This window comes from Daldinia loculata, assembly GCF_022478755.1.
Source record: "Daldinia loculata strain CBS 113971 unplaced genomic scaffold F4817scaffold_2, whole genome shotgun sequence".
Taxonomy (NCBI): Eukaryota; Fungi; Ascomycota; class Sordariomycetes; order Xylariales; family Hypoxylaceae; genus Daldinia; species Daldinia loculata.
This window is the reverse complement of record NW_026054856.1, coordinates 485,883-500,547: the sequence shown is the minus strand read 5'-3', so window position 1 is coordinate 500,547 and position 14,665 is coordinate 485,883. Positions and strand designations below refer to the sequence as shown.

General features: G+C 45.1%; 4 protein-coding genes across 4 annotated transcripts; 2 read left to right on the top strand and 2 right to left on the bottom strand.

The window, feature by feature from the left end:
- Positions 1 to 1,732: 1,732 nt before the first annotated feature.
- On the top strand, positions 1,733 to 3,343 carry F4817DRAFT_311398 (uncharacterized protein; the record flags this gene model as incomplete). The annotated part of the gene is made up of 1 exon (XM_049299990.1): positions 1,733 to 3,343. The coding sequence occupies one exon, from the start codon at positions 1,733 to 1,735 to the stop codon at positions 3,341 to 3,343; it is 1,611 nt and encodes a 536-aa protein (XP_049163526.1).
- Positions 3,344 to 5,934: 2,591 nt separating this feature from the next.
- On the bottom strand, positions 5,935 to 8,764 carry F4817DRAFT_364748 (putative amidoligase enzyme-domain-containing protein; the record flags this gene model as incomplete). Its single annotated transcript, XM_049306788.1, has 1 exon — positions 5,935 to 8,764. The coding sequence occupies exon 1, from the start codon at positions 8,443 to 8,445 to the stop codon at positions 5,935 to 5,937; it is 2,511 nt and encodes an 836-aa protein (XP_049163525.1). The 5' UTR covers positions 8,446 to 8,764.
- F4817DRAFT_323643 (uncharacterized protein) lies at positions 8,721 to 10,379 on the bottom strand. Its single transcript, XM_049301535.1, has 5 exons — positions 10,172 to 10,379; positions 9,784 to 9,964; positions 9,656 to 9,729; positions 9,519 to 9,596; positions 8,721 to 9,439 (listed from the first exon to the last, which is right to left on the bottom strand). The coding sequence occupies exons 2-5, from the start codon at positions 9,899 to 9,901 to the stop codon at positions 9,134 to 9,136; spliced, it is 576 nt and encodes a 191-aa protein (XP_049163524.1). The 5' UTR covers positions 9,902 to 9,964; positions 10,172 to 10,379; the 3' UTR covers positions 8,721 to 9,133.
- Positions 10,380 to 12,636: 2,257 nt separating this feature from the next.
- F4817DRAFT_323641 (glycoside hydrolase family 53 protein) lies at positions 12,637 to 14,473 on the top strand. Its single transcript, XM_049301534.1, has 4 exons — positions 12,637 to 13,316; positions 13,433 to 13,828; positions 13,891 to 14,191; positions 14,290 to 14,473. Exons 1-4 carry the CDS (start codon positions 13,003 to 13,005, stop codon positions 14,335 to 14,337), a joined length of 1,059 nt encoding a protein of 352 aa, XP_049163523.1. The 5' UTR covers positions 12,637 to 13,002; the 3' UTR covers positions 14,338 to 14,473.
- The last annotated feature ends 192 nt before the right edge of the window (positions 14,474 to 14,665 follow it).

Below are 14,665 nucleotides of genomic sequence, written 5' to 3'. Positions count from 1 at the left end.
GAACGTATTGCTTAGTTATGCTATTATAATCTAAGCGTGTAGTCTCTGTTCTGGCCTGTTTGCTGATATTTTAAAATTATAGTTTTGTTTAATTAAAGACCTTAATTTAACACATTGTTAATTTTAACATTGATTTGTTAAGTTAAACGCTATACAATTGGAGACAACAAACTCAACTTTCAAAATGACCAAATAGTACCTAAAGGCTATACCAATGAGCTACTTTAGGTACTTAAGCATTTTTTTTATAATTTACATTCTTTTGAACTTTACTTGCATTAAAGACATGCACATGCGTAAAGTATATGTTGCAAATCTGGTCATATTAAAAAGGGAAGCAGGTTGTAAGGTAGTAGTTTCTTACAACTGCTCGACATAATTTTGGGCTTTCTAATTTGGAATATCTGTTGGTGTTAGGTTTTTACACCTATTTAAACGTAAGTGTTAGACACTTTGCCTGGAGAACTGTAAGTCAGTATATATTGCCATACAGCAAATGTGCATGCCTATACGAGACAGAAACCGGATAAGTTCCAAAAAGGCTTGGATAGAGAAACCCGTAGTGAAACATTCCACTTCACGCCTACTACATGGTATTGGATTAGGGCTACTCTGCAACACTCACCGTGGTAAAAAAATCTCATCATTGAAACTCCTTTGTAGCTTTTCTACTCTAAATAAAAGGAACCAGGGACATATGCTCCACGAAGCATTGTTCTTAAGTAATTACCTAAGGTCGTAAGGGGTAAAACGGAGCAGATGTACGTCAGTACATTGCTGCTGTGGAGATATCACTGAATTTCCTATTTAATGACAGTTCGTCCTGTTCTTTTACGTCAAGGCTACTTTGCCCCAGATACACAACTCCAAGTAAAAATAGACCACAGATGAACCACTCTCCCATTTTTATACATGAATAAGACAACTGTAAACTCATGCATTACTTATTTAACATCAAAAAAGCCTTTCCCGTTTACCACTCCGTAATGATTAACCGTCCAACCTATACTCATGCCGTAAGGTCAGGCCTATTGAGAGGTACTTTATAAACATGGCCTTTTATTTGCCTTATTTTAATAAACACTTACCTATCTTCAGTCATAATTGCACAGTAAACTATAATAGAGGATAACACGCTGTCAAATGCCTAATATATGTAACTTTGTAGCTTTGTAGCTTTGTACTTTGTAGCTCTGTTTCCGGGGTATCTAGAAGTGGTTTTGTACTCATAGGTCTCAATTGTTGCCTAATTTAAGACAAACTTGCCTACAATGCCATTCCTACTCCCGTGAGAAGGGACACGGAGTGAGTAAAGGGGGTACATCTCTGTTCTTTCCCTAGGCTTCAAATCATCTTCTTCTGGCAGTGTGTCCTACTGCCAACGTCTCCTCGTGTTCAGACCCCGGTGATGGAATGTGCATCAATTTCACTTACATCCGCCAACTGAGCACAAGTGGGCAACTCGCCGGGTCAGGGGATCGACGTCAAGATTCTGCCGCTTTACTTTGTCGTCTTGAACGGGGTTGGCCCATGGGCCTGTGGGCCTCATTGGATTCAATATTCCAACTTCTGCTCTCGCGTCTACCTTCCTAAAAACGCTCTCATATACCTCCTTCTCGAATCAACTTTTGCCTTTTCTTCTCAATTTGCTTCTAGCTTGATTCTCGACTTTTTCTACATTCGTTTTTCCTTTCAAATTTGATTTCTAGATATTCCCTTCACCATCTACATCATGGCATCCTCGCGAGATATTGAACTCTCGCAAATTCAGAGTGCTTATATATTCCTTGCACTCCCTGCCGAGCTTCTAGACAAGATCGTTTATGAGCTATCCCAGAATGATTTATACTACTGGTCCCTAACCTGCACTAAATTCTCAAAGAAGATCCTGCCAATCTTATACAAGCTAGACCTGGGAATAGACCCATACAAGAAAGATCGCGAGGAACCTTACGGGAGCTACAGATCTCTAGCATGGGCATGCCAATACGGACTAAGGGGTACCTTCGAAATGGCACGCAAATCGGGAGCAGATCTAAACCATTTCTTTAAGCTCCAGTCCGGCTTATTAGACCAATCATTCTTATCTCCTTTGCAAGTCGCGCTCGTCTATGGACATGAAGATCTCGCCGAGTGTCTTATTGAGGCTGGGGCAGACGTTACTGCTATCGCTTCCTGCAACGGCAATTATTCAGCTATGCACTTTGCAACATCCCTCTCGATGGTCAAGCGATTATACGCTGCCGGCTGGACTCCCGAAATTCATCGCCTTCATGTGCCTTACAGATCTGTGATATGGTGGATGCTTCAGAGAGGTGCGGGACTTGACGCTATGGAGGCTGCCCTCGATATTGGCGTCTCTGTTGACGATGAAGGCTGTGGTCTTTCGATGCTGCATGCTTGCGGGGACCATAGACTGGACGTGGTGCGTCTCCTACTAAGCCGAGGATTCCGCTTTGAGGAACAGTCTGTCCTTGAAGAAAACTTGGCAATCGGCATTCCAGGAGTATGCGAGCAACTCTGTCTAACACTCGCGCTCCAACGTGCTGTCCTTGGAACAAGCGATGCGTCCACCACGACAGAATTGATCCGACTGCTTTTCGAGGTGTACATGAACTCTGGAAAATTAGACTACCGCAGCGAGATTACCTGGCTGGTCTTGGCGACAGGTGCTGGTATGCCGCTTGCAGTGCGCTCTCTCCTTTGGGATTCCCTGGTAGTTCCATGTGGTCTACCGCAGAGCTCCGACCTTGCGGAAACTTGGGAGAAGGAGACCGTTGGTTATATTATGGATATGGTACACGACATCTTGACCGGTGATGACGGCGTTGTAGAGCTTCTGCATGGAAACCTCAGGTCTATCCTTCGGTCTATAGGACTCTGTCTTTGGGCCGAGGGAGGCTTTGACTGGGTCCGCGTCCAGCCTCTAGTCAAGACGTTGATACAGGAGAGCCACGAACACATCGATATTGTCTGTACGTATCCGACCCATTTCACGAACCTCCATCTCAGTAAGAATGACGAAGCCCTCACGCTCGAACTTATCGATATCCTACTCAAGAACGGCGCAGATGCGGAGGCTAAGCTCGGCGACGAGGAGTACGGCGCGGATCTGTTGCACCGCTCTGTTGGCATAGGGGCTTTCGGACGAGTAAAGGTGCTCACCGATTATGGCGCTAGAATCGACCCCCCTACTTTACAAGAGATGGAGTATCCGATCATGTTCGTACGAGACGATTTGGACGAGGAATTGCGGGCTAAAATGGTCAAGGCACAGAAAGAAATCGCTCATTTTCTGAATCTGAAGCGGAAGGGGTTGAGAAAGAAATCCGATGGTTCGTAACGTGGTATTGGCAGGCTACTTGAGTGGTGACATAGAAAAGGGCCTAGTTGTTGCATAGCACAACATAGATATAAGGCGAATGAGCACCATACTTGTATGTAGGTGGTTCAATTAGCACGAATAGAAATATGTGGTATGTTACAAACCGTCTCTGTGGTTACGTAGAGGAAACTTGTAGATGGTACCTGGATCAGCCATCGTATATCTAAATTGTGCGGTCGCTGACAGTCACAGTTTAGCACGGCTAAGGACGAATACCCAGGTGTACTCCTTGCTACGAAGCAAACCCAACGGCATGTAAGAAATTTTATTTTCGCGTGATGAGCCTTCCAATTATATACTTAGGTATGTTTGTGGGGATACATGCGAGACCCCGGACCACGAATATACCTAGGGCGAAGAACTTTCAGCCATATTGATGACAAAATCTCATACAGGCTTATAGTTTCCCGTGATCTAAAGAGTTATATTTCATTATCCTCACAATATATATAATAATTAACCATTTTGTATTCATTAACTACCTACGTATGGTTATGTTTTTCGTCTAGTTATTTAGTACTATGCTATGTTTTCTAACTTTCAAGTGAAGAACCATGAAGGATCGAACACAGTAAACCGCAAAGGCATAGTTAGAATGTATCTGTTGATGGTTAGATGGCCAGGTACCTAAGCAAATTCAAAGAGTTCGCGTAGCTATTACGGGAAGACGAGGACAGTAAGGAGACCTTAGAACGGCTCTGAATAGATGAAAACTCCTGGAGTGCTGTATGGGGTACATATGATAGTTTAACGAGTTCCTCGACAGTCGGGGCGGGGATGATCAGGAACGATGGAAAGACAGCTAACATCTAAATAGTAGGTAGTTTCGGGGCCCTAGTTATCAGCGCGATGCCGCAAATACCTTGGGGAGAAAATTACAGATACAGGGTAGAATTACAGTCGACGAGATTTAAATAATGAAAAGGGAGAGAGAGAAAGGAGACGTAAAAAAAAAACCTCTTCAACGCCCAGCCAACTGTTATTCTATTATCACCGACAGTTGCTACTGCGCGCCCTACTTTCGTTACGGGTATTTCTTTGCAGCCGTACCGATCCTCGCTAGGTAATGAGAGTTTTACCATATGCAGGGGTCATCTGGCCGTATCTGTACTCAGTTGAGGGTCGCTAAACCCCTCGGGTGTGAATCGAACTGTGGCCTCTAGGTCTTAACCCCCCTCAAATTAGGTGCCTAGCCAATTCGACCAACTGGTCTCCGGTGTAAAGGCCTACTTGTTTTTAGACATTATAAAGCTTCCAATGGGTGGGGGAGGGGGGGGTGGGTGAATTGTTGTTGTGCTGGGCAACTAGGTGACGTGTGTCAACTGGTCATGTGGTTGAGTGTTTGCCTGACAACCAAGGTACGTGCTTTTTACACCTCAGGAGTATGTTAACGCACAGATGGCTTGGGCTCTAACTAAATGGTATAACAACATTTCGTACATGATGCGTAGCCTTCTGTAAAAGCTTGACATCCGTTAGGTCACATGTACGGAAGCTATCTTCAATTGCCTATGATGATGCCCATACTCGTTTAAATAATCTTCCTAGATATCTATAAGGTATGCTAACAATCAACTTGTCTCGGGACAGTAGTCGAAATTCTATAGCCTTTGACTGCTGAACCTTATTATATTAGAACAAATGTTTGTTTAACCTTAAACATGTATACAATCATTCTTTAGCTTTTGAAAACACTACAGCCTCTTTAATCCTTTAAAGGGGTATTTTAGTGGAACGGAACCTGGACTCGTTCTTTATAAACTTCGCTTGTCGCGGTTAATACGAATACAATGCGCTTCAATACTAAGCTCTCCAAAAGTGAATGGTAGACCTGCAGAGCCTCCTAGAACTTTTAATTACTATAGAAGGATTCAAATAGTATCATCTGTACCTACCAGCCGATCAAATAGGGATCTGTTTAAAGAGACGTCGATTTTATAATTATCATACTCAGGCCTCTTTTATAATTACTATGATAGAGTAAGACTGATAGTAGTGGAAAGGTAAAAAGGGGGTGGGTTGTGCAACATGACTGGTATGTTTGTGACCCTATAATAGCTCAACCCCTATTGGCCAGTTTGCCAGTAGCTGGACGAATTCGGTAAGTTCTAGTAAACGACCTCCCACCCCCGACTTCGGATTAATTATTGGATAGACCGGGGTTCTATGTAAATAAACCTACTAAGCCGCTATATAGAATGATGTTCTAAAGCGAGCGTGAGGGAGGTTAGGGTTAAATAGGGGTAAATATGAACTAAACAAAGTTTTCAAGGCTCTTTTAATTCACAACTCACTATGCGACAAGACTATTTTTAATAAATGGCTACTGTATATAGTTCATATATAATAAATGTAAATTCAATTTAAGTCTAACATATGCGAGATTTATCATATCCATACTAAAAAAATACAACAAGGCTGGAAATGGTGAAAGCACTAACCTACATACTTTAGACCAACTTTACCTCGAGTCAAGGACAACGACTTACCAAGCAAAGGCTACCCACTCAGAGATTCGGATAATATTCAGCTTATAGGTATATACCTCCTCACCTGGGCGGGCCAAACTCCTCTTCTCGCTTCCGAATTAAAGCGGCATCACAGAACAACCCGATGTCCTCGAGCAAGTCGCAAACATCATACCTATCCTCTTCGTCGTGATCTGCAGGATCGTAAGTACCATTAGCCTTAGCCGCCTTTATAGCGACATCGCGGTCCTCTTGCTCCATAAGCTTGTCTAAGACAACTAGAAAATCAACGGGGCTCGCGCGTCGTGCGAACCGCACAAGCCCCGCCGTGATGCGCGCCCACGTCGAAATCCACTTCGCGTCGAGCGTCCCCGCCGCCTCGCGGAACTCGATCGTGCGCGGGTTCGCCGACCTGAACCTGTCTTCCCTTTCGTCTCTTAACACCGGCGCCGAGTAGTTCTTGAAGTTGTAATTGAGCCGGCGGCCGAAGGGGCCCTCGAGCAGCGTCGCGACGGCCATGGCCGAATCGCAGGCCGCGAGGTTGGCGATGCCTTGAATCCCCGAAGTAATAGGATGCGCCTTTATTGCTGGCGAGTCTTCGTACATGTACGCGTTGGAAAAAATAGGGTCCCTTTTTGCGTACTCGCCGGCTGGGTCCGGGAGGGGGTTTAATATTGACGGAACCCAGCCGATGCGGTCCCACATTGCGTCGGGGATGAAGGCGTACTTGTCGACTTCGGACTGGTAGAGGGCTGTGAGATTATTTACATCGTGGGGGCGCATCTTCTGTGGCCGGGACTCATCCTCAGGCTCGTGCTCGACGTAGGGGGGGAAAGGACTGGATGGTACGTCGATATCTAGATTATTGCGATAGGATATATCGGAAAACCCTCTTAGTAGCACAGGTGGCGAATCGTTAGATGACCCATCAGAAGATGGGCTTTTGGGTAGGGGCTCCGGGTTGGGATCGAGAGGGCTGGACCGTGGATCAGAGGCAATAGGGGAAGATGATAAAGAGATAGTGGTAGCAGACGATGTAGGGCTAAAATCAAGAAGGGGCGGTGACGGCATGTCGTGTTGATACTGGGAATCTGGCGAGTCGGCGCGGGGTCTAAATTTCTCGAAGAGATTCGAGATACCCTCGTTTGTTTGTATGGCTTCGTTGTATTCAGAGAAGCTAGGATGGTCGTCACTTTCATCCGGTTCCATTAGCTCGACTATATTTTGCCACTTTCTGAGGATATAGGGCGAGTCGATCCGCTCTTCCTTCTTCGGTCTCGGCTTCGAGAGTATGGGGCCAATGTTAGACGATGCTAGGGTGAAATTTTTAGCAATTGAATCGTATTGCCAACCGAAACGCGCAGCTTCGAAATATGGCGCGCTCGCTAGTATAACTTGGTAAAATTGCGCGTCATCTATCTCATTGATCCTCTTACCATACATAAAGGCAGATTGTGCGAGAACCACAAGCCGTATCTGGTCGATGGTGTCAAGTCCAGTGGGGTTTGTGGTTCCGAACTGGTCTTTACAGAGGGAATAAACATGTTCGATGACTTTAGTATCCTGCAACGCATCCCAACGAATCCAACCTATATTCCTATGTAGTGTATGATCCTCAGGGGGTACATCTTTCTGCCTTTCCTGTTCGCGTAGGTGACGCCCTATAGCCTCCACTGCTTCCCATGATGGTAGAAGGGAAGGTTCCGAGTCGCTGGGAGGTTGGTCTGATGAGTCTTCCGTCGGTGCACTACCGATATCGTCTCTTAATGTCATAAACGGACCTACACGATTGCGCCACTTTGCGTATGCCTCCCATCTCTCCGCGCTGCCGAATGCCACCTCCTCCCTAGTAGTATCTGAAAATTTAGTTATTGCTATGGGGTCATCGGTCGACAACCACGATTCGAACTCCTTTCGGACATCTTTTATCGTAATTCCTTCAGTGGCTAGCCGGCTATGGTAGCGAACACTCGCGGAATATGAGTGAACTCTGCGCCACGGGGGGTGCAGACGTGAGATAGTAGGATCAGCAGCCCAGAGGAACATACCTAGTCTCCTGATTGATTCACCTGTGAAGAAATCTGATCCGTTCCCGATGTGAACATGGAAACCACATGTCGGATTGACGCGGAGGCGGTAGTTATAAGTGAGGACGTTGGTAACGTACTCAATCTCCTTAAACGATTCGTCCGTTGCCCATAACGCTGGGCTTTGGATTTCGATAGCTTGCCACTTATAATTATCCATGAACGTTTCCCCGAGACTACCATCTAGGGCGACGTTCCATTTGTTTTTTCCACGAAGTCGATAAGCCGACTCATCCCTAGTCTCGCCTGTAAATGAAACGAAACCAGTCCCAGTTTCAGAAACAGGAACCCCATTTGCCCTAAGAGTAGCGCGAATACTTTCCCTGATTTCCGTCGTAGCTTTGTAGTTAGAAGTATCGACTCGTAGTAGAGGGGGAAGCAAGTGAGCTTCGGTTTCATTCGGATCGGGCGCATCATTTGGCAAATAAGCTACCAGGAATTCTAATTCTATACCGAATGAATGACAAGTGCCTACTGGTACGGTGAATTCATTGAAGCTCGCCATCTCTAAGTTTGATATGTTGAATACAATACCGCTCCAGGCGATCTATCCTATAAATATTCGGGTAACCTATTGACGCTTTTGTTGGGCCTTCGATGGGCCTTCGATATCATTTATGCTCGCTGCTCGGTATGAAATAGTTAACCATTACATCAAGTCACTCCCGAAAGGAGTTTGTAGATACGGGCCGGGTTGGGAACCAATATATTATTTTTCCATGAAAGAAAAAACAATACCGTTGTGTGTGTGCACCTTACCTTTTAGACCAAAACAAAGGGGGTGAAACAATCCATTAGACAAATATCAAATTTCATACTCGGGCCGGTCGGTTTGTCAAAGAGCCAATGGCACCATTTGATGGATTTTATTGTTCTGTCTCTGCTATAGCTACCAGCTCAAAGTTTTTATTAGCCTTACTAACCAGAGTCGCGGCGTGGCTAATGCCAGTACTATACTCTCAACAGCTTCCTCAAACATTAATTTCCATCGACGTATGCTTGCTCATCAATACTCGAATCGTCTCCTCGTGAATTAGGGTTGTCACGTGCAACATGACTTGGGTATAGGGGGGAGTGCTGCTAAATCAAAATGTACGGGAAAGGAACGGCGGCCACCAAAATAATTATTCCATATCAATAACTATGCATGCTGTCGAATTTGGCAACCTTGAAACTTGCGCCTATATTCGTTCCTAGAGCATGTAGGCGAACATGCCGAGAGCCACAGCGGCGGCACCATTTCCAAGATATTGAATATTGGTTGGGACGGCGGCAGCCTCGGAGGAAGATGAACTCGGAGCGGCAGAGCTGGCGGCAGTAGCGGTTCCACTAGGAGCTGCACTTGAACTGCTAGTTGTGCTCACGCTACCCTCTCCCTGGTGCTTGTCCACGTCTTCTGTGCCACATTTGTCACCAAACGTCGATGTACAGTTCTTTTGGCCGGCAGCGTTGTTCTCGGTTTGTGTGATGCAGTCACTCTGAAGTCTTTCGCAAACGAACTACGGAGAGGAACAGTCAGTATACCTTCTTAGGTAGCAGCAGTAAAAACTGCCCAAGTAAATGGAGGAAAACTCCTACCCAAGGCACCGTGTTCATGAAGTCGTTCATATCCGGCTCATTGCCGCCCTGGCAAACGCACTGGAAATCCAGAGTATCCTACACCTTTATTAGCTATGCGCTTAGCTGGATACTAACACTAGCTGCTAGAAACTCACCACCGAACATGCGTTCTGTACTACTGATCCGCAAAGCGTGCCGCAACTGTCTTGCTGCCCTTGACACCAATTGACTTCGGAGAATGATCAGTATCAGGCACCAACATCGCGACTTAACGAGAACTTACCGCGATCGGAGATGTCAACTTCAGTGGGATCGATCTTAAAGGTTGAGTTGGAATTTGCTTGGGCAGAGACGAGGGTGAGGGCGGAGAGCACCACAGCGGCGGCGCGTGTGTTGATCATGTTTGCGATTGGACGGCGTTTATAACTGATGGATGCCGAATTGACTGTTATTCGAACCAAAATCTGCAGATAAGTAAATATCTTATTGAGAGTAAAGTTTTGTGAAATGTGGATTGGATTAGGTAGGTAAGAAGGTAAGAAGAGATGATTTGACTATAGATTGAAGGAGAAGATGGAAGAAGAATTGGAGAGCTGTAGGATGAAGTGCGATACAAGTCGGGATGGGGTACGTAATAAGACGGAGATGGTGTGTTGATGTATGGGTTGTACCTGAATTTATTGGCCGGGGGGTGAACAGGGAAGTATTGTCCGTAGAATGTTAGGATGTTTAGTATTCGTTTGATGAGGTCCCTCTTCGGATAGCTGGGTAGGTATGAAGAAAAAAAAAGTCTGGACGGCCGGAAAGAAAAAAAGAGACCATAGAGACAAATGGAATACGCATTTGACCGATGAAGCTCACGATAACAGACCCTAATTTAACCAATCATCTTTCACTATTCGTACAAGGATATTTTCCTTTGGAACTCACTGGCGTTGCTGGAGCATTGGTGCCGCTTGCCGAGAGTACTTAGTGTCTTCGCTAGTGCCATATCAGGCCAGAAATTTGGAACGCCAAGAATCAAGTTTTACTGGTAAGCTTACCCTAGATAGGGAAGGTTGAAAAAATATTAAGCCAATTAGCAGTCCGCTAGCCTTCTAACTCTTTCTCTATCCGGCTAACCCACTTTAAATCATCGGCGTTGTTTCTTGCTATTACTTTTCATAACTGCGAAGATTTGTCCGACAGGCTCAGTCTCCAATTAAGAATTACGTGTGATAAATAATTCACGTCATCTTGCCGAAATTGACTTTATAATCCCCATCTTATTTCCTATCCAGAGTACTTCGTACGAAGCTATGTTTAATTCAGATCCATTACGAAGAAAGTAAGGTATCGGTCTATCCTTATGCGGTAAGCGTCTACGACAGCAATGCAGCTTCTTCTTCGTATCGCCGCGTTGAAATATTTGGAGTAAAGCATGCGGGGTTTATGCAGACGGGATTGGACAGGATCTCTACATGTAACTAGTAGGTACGCCTTAGGTGCCTCTTAAGGAGGTGCTTTGGAATGGAGGTTACTCCGAAGGTATTTAGTCAGGTACAACCCGTACAACCCATGTACAAATGAGGATGAGATAAGAACCATAAGCAAATAGTCTATTCCAACTTTTACAACTTTGCCATTTTATTTAGAAAGGTATTTGTACGCCTCGATGGAAGACATCCGTAATACACTCTTTTCCCGCCTCTCATTTTTCTTTGCTTAGTAAAACCACGCCAATGCCAATGCCAATGCCGAGCCGAGGATTATTGAAACCCAAGGACCTATGTAAATGCATACCTTATGTAGCTTGATATTATCCGCCAGCAAGGGTATCGATGCTCGGTTGCCACTCGGCTCATCCGTCGTCAATCCACCGTTAACATCCTATTTTGATTGACCCTCAGCACGTATCTCCTGGGTAAATATCTTGACGCGAAAGACTTTGGCATATTGGCTTCAGTTTTCTTCTTTAACTTATTAGTTCGGGGTGGTTTTTACTATGAAATTCCTATGAAGAAGCCTCACCCTCGAAGGCCACACGTTTTTATCGTCGCTAGAAGGGAATATGTTCCAAATCAATCGCGGCCATACGTGACCAATAGCTTGTCTCTTAATCCTACCTCTTGGAACAGACATGAAACGCTTCGTTGACCTTTTCTCCCGGCTATCCGCAATGCTCTGTGCTCGACGGCGCTAGATACTACTATTACTATCTTACATACTAATTGAGGGGATTTAGATCCGAAATTAAGTGGAATTGGCAACTCTCTTAGATGGTTCCATAATTGCCTGGTTAACCGATCAGAGCGTCAAGAATTTGCTGTCTGTAAACTTTGCCGGGTCTCGGCGTGCTAGCGAATTACTAGAGAAGTACGAACGGTACAAACGCCGACAGCCCGATTAAGCTTTTTGCTACGTCGGCCACCTAGTCAGCTAGCTCACCGTGCTTTGTCGATCCCAAGTGGTTTAGCGCCGAAGCTTCGATACGCGAGTAGAACCTAACGCCAATCATAGCGATCAATGGTCAGTGATCAAGTGATCAATGATCAGCGATCAACTGAAAGTGCAGATGAATGCCTACTTCAGAATCTCCACATGGGGCCGATATGGTCTGTGAGAGCGGATACATCCGCTATCCGTCGACTTTTACAAAACAAACAAAATAATCGGATACTACGACAGTACATAGTAGTATTCGTCATTGCGGTTGGCGCAAACCAGTTTGACGTGTCTATGACTTTTCGCTAAAGAGCAGTATATTTCTATCTTTCATCGCTCCGAAATTACTTACATTACGAACCAAGACCCGGATAAGTGTTCAGTGTCTAGTCTGTATTGGATACTCCGTGGCTGTCATCTCACCTATAAATTTTACTTAGGTAGATGATTAGCTTACCTCTTACTTAGAGTGTCTAAATCCTTGGCAGCCCGGTTCCTGGCGACAGCAGTCTGTAAGGTACCTACGATCATGTCTTGGCAATTATCATTCTAGAACCTTTCCCCAGATTTGACACCTGCATCTCTGTACTGTTTACTTCTACCATCACATAAGACAGCCATTGCTAGAACCCAACCAATCAGTTGAGTTGACCTCGGAAAAGATTCGTTCCGATTAGCTTGTTTAGTTCTCATCTCCGCACCTATCGTGGCTAGCTCAGCATCATGACGGAAAATTAGTGTACCATTCCCCCCGGGGGGATACTATCGCATAACTCAACAGCTTATAAGTCTTTTAGCATCCATTAGTTAGTGAATATCTATAGGGCACTTTCATATAGAGTAACGGCCTTATAGGCGTTCGGCATCTCAATCTCGGATTGGTCTTGATTCGGGTTAGATTCTACCGGACCCTGCTTATGGGTCTCCGTCTTGAATCGCCCATTAAGAGGGGCCTACATCACTGTGAGTTGACTGAAGCCACTTGTTAAAAAATATTAAGGGGAGCTGTTCCCATGAAAAACGCATAATCGTCTGCGAAGATAATTGTCTTAGCTGTCACCGCTATTTTATCTATTTTATGAGCAGAATGTTAGCTTCTCTCTTCCTAGCTTTCTCGTCGCTCACTTCAGTGCAAGCTGCACTCAAGTACAAAGGCGTCGACTGGTCTTCGGTTATAGTTGAGGAGAAAGCTGGGATATCTTATACCACTACAAGTGGAAGCACCCAGCCCCTCGAAAATATCTTAAAGGAATCTGGTGTCAACACCGTACGGCAGAGAGTCTGGGTTAATCCTCGCGATGGCAATTACAACGTAGACTACAATTTAAAATTGGCAAAGCGGGCAAAAGTCGCTGGACTCGGCGTTTACGTGGATTTTCATTATAGTGATACGTAAGTCAAATAGAGCACTCATTAGGCCGAGCCTCAATAAGGATGCTAAGACCCCAAAGCATCCACTCCAAATCCAGTATCAAGACCGCAAATTATTGACATCCTCCTTAATGCAGATGGACCGATCCAGGGCATCAAGCAATTCCTTCAGGATGGCCCACGAACATTGACGATCTTGCTTGGAAACTGTATAACTACACGTTGGATGTGTCGAACCAATTTGCTGCAGCGAGCATATCACCTACCATCATCTCGATCGGTAATGAGATCACGTCAGGTCTCCTGCTCCCAACGGGCTCCACAAAGAACTTTTACAACGTTGCTCAGCTACTACACTCGGCCGCATGGGGAGTCAAGGACAGCAAGCTGTCTCCTAAGCCCCGTATCATGATCCATCTCGACAATGGGTGGGATTCGAACACCCAGAAGAATTGGTACGAATCTACCTTAAAGGCCGGACCATTGAAGACATCGGACTTCGATATGATGGGAGTTTCCTATTATCCGTTCTAGTAGGTATCCCGTAACATAGGCAAATAGTACCTAGGATTATGGTCCCTAACCAACCAAATAGCAACCCGTCTGCAACGCTTTCGAACCTTAAGACAAGTCTTGATAACATGGCAAATACATGGGGTAAGGAGATTGTTGTGGCCGAGACCAACTGGCCTACCTCTTGCAAGTCTCCCGCCTACTCGTTCCCGAGCGACCTTGAGAGTATACCATTTTCAGCAGACGGCCAAACTACCTTCATGAAGAAAGTCGCAGCGGTGGTATCCGGAGTAAAGAATGGTAACGGAATCTTCTATTGGGAACCAGCCTGGATAGATAACGCGGGACTCGGATCTTCATGCGAATCCAACACAATGTTCTCGGTATGTTCTCTCAAGCCTTGAGACGAAAAACATCAGTCTCTGCCCTTCCTATGTTATATATATATATATGGTATTTGGTTCTAACATTCTATATATAGTGGCCGGGGAAGGAGTTAAGTAGTTTAGACGTATTTTCGTCGATATAGATAAAATCCAGTTCGCTAAGGGGTGGGTAGTTGTGGTGCCCTATGGGCATTTCTCGACTATCGGTGAAACGGAAACGTATCACCTCAGTCATTGTTAATGATACACGTAATTCTTTATTTTATACACGTGTCTTTGCGAAGTGATTTGATGTTTCGTAAAAGCAAACACAAAGAGCAGATGGTCGTGGGATACACCGCGGACATTCGCCCCTGTATTTGAGGACAATGAGGTTTGCTCGAAAGAAAGTTTCCCCTTATCGAGTCCGAGCCGTATCCCACATTCTTGCGGATATTCTAATTCTTAGAACTGCTTCGTTTCCTAATACTT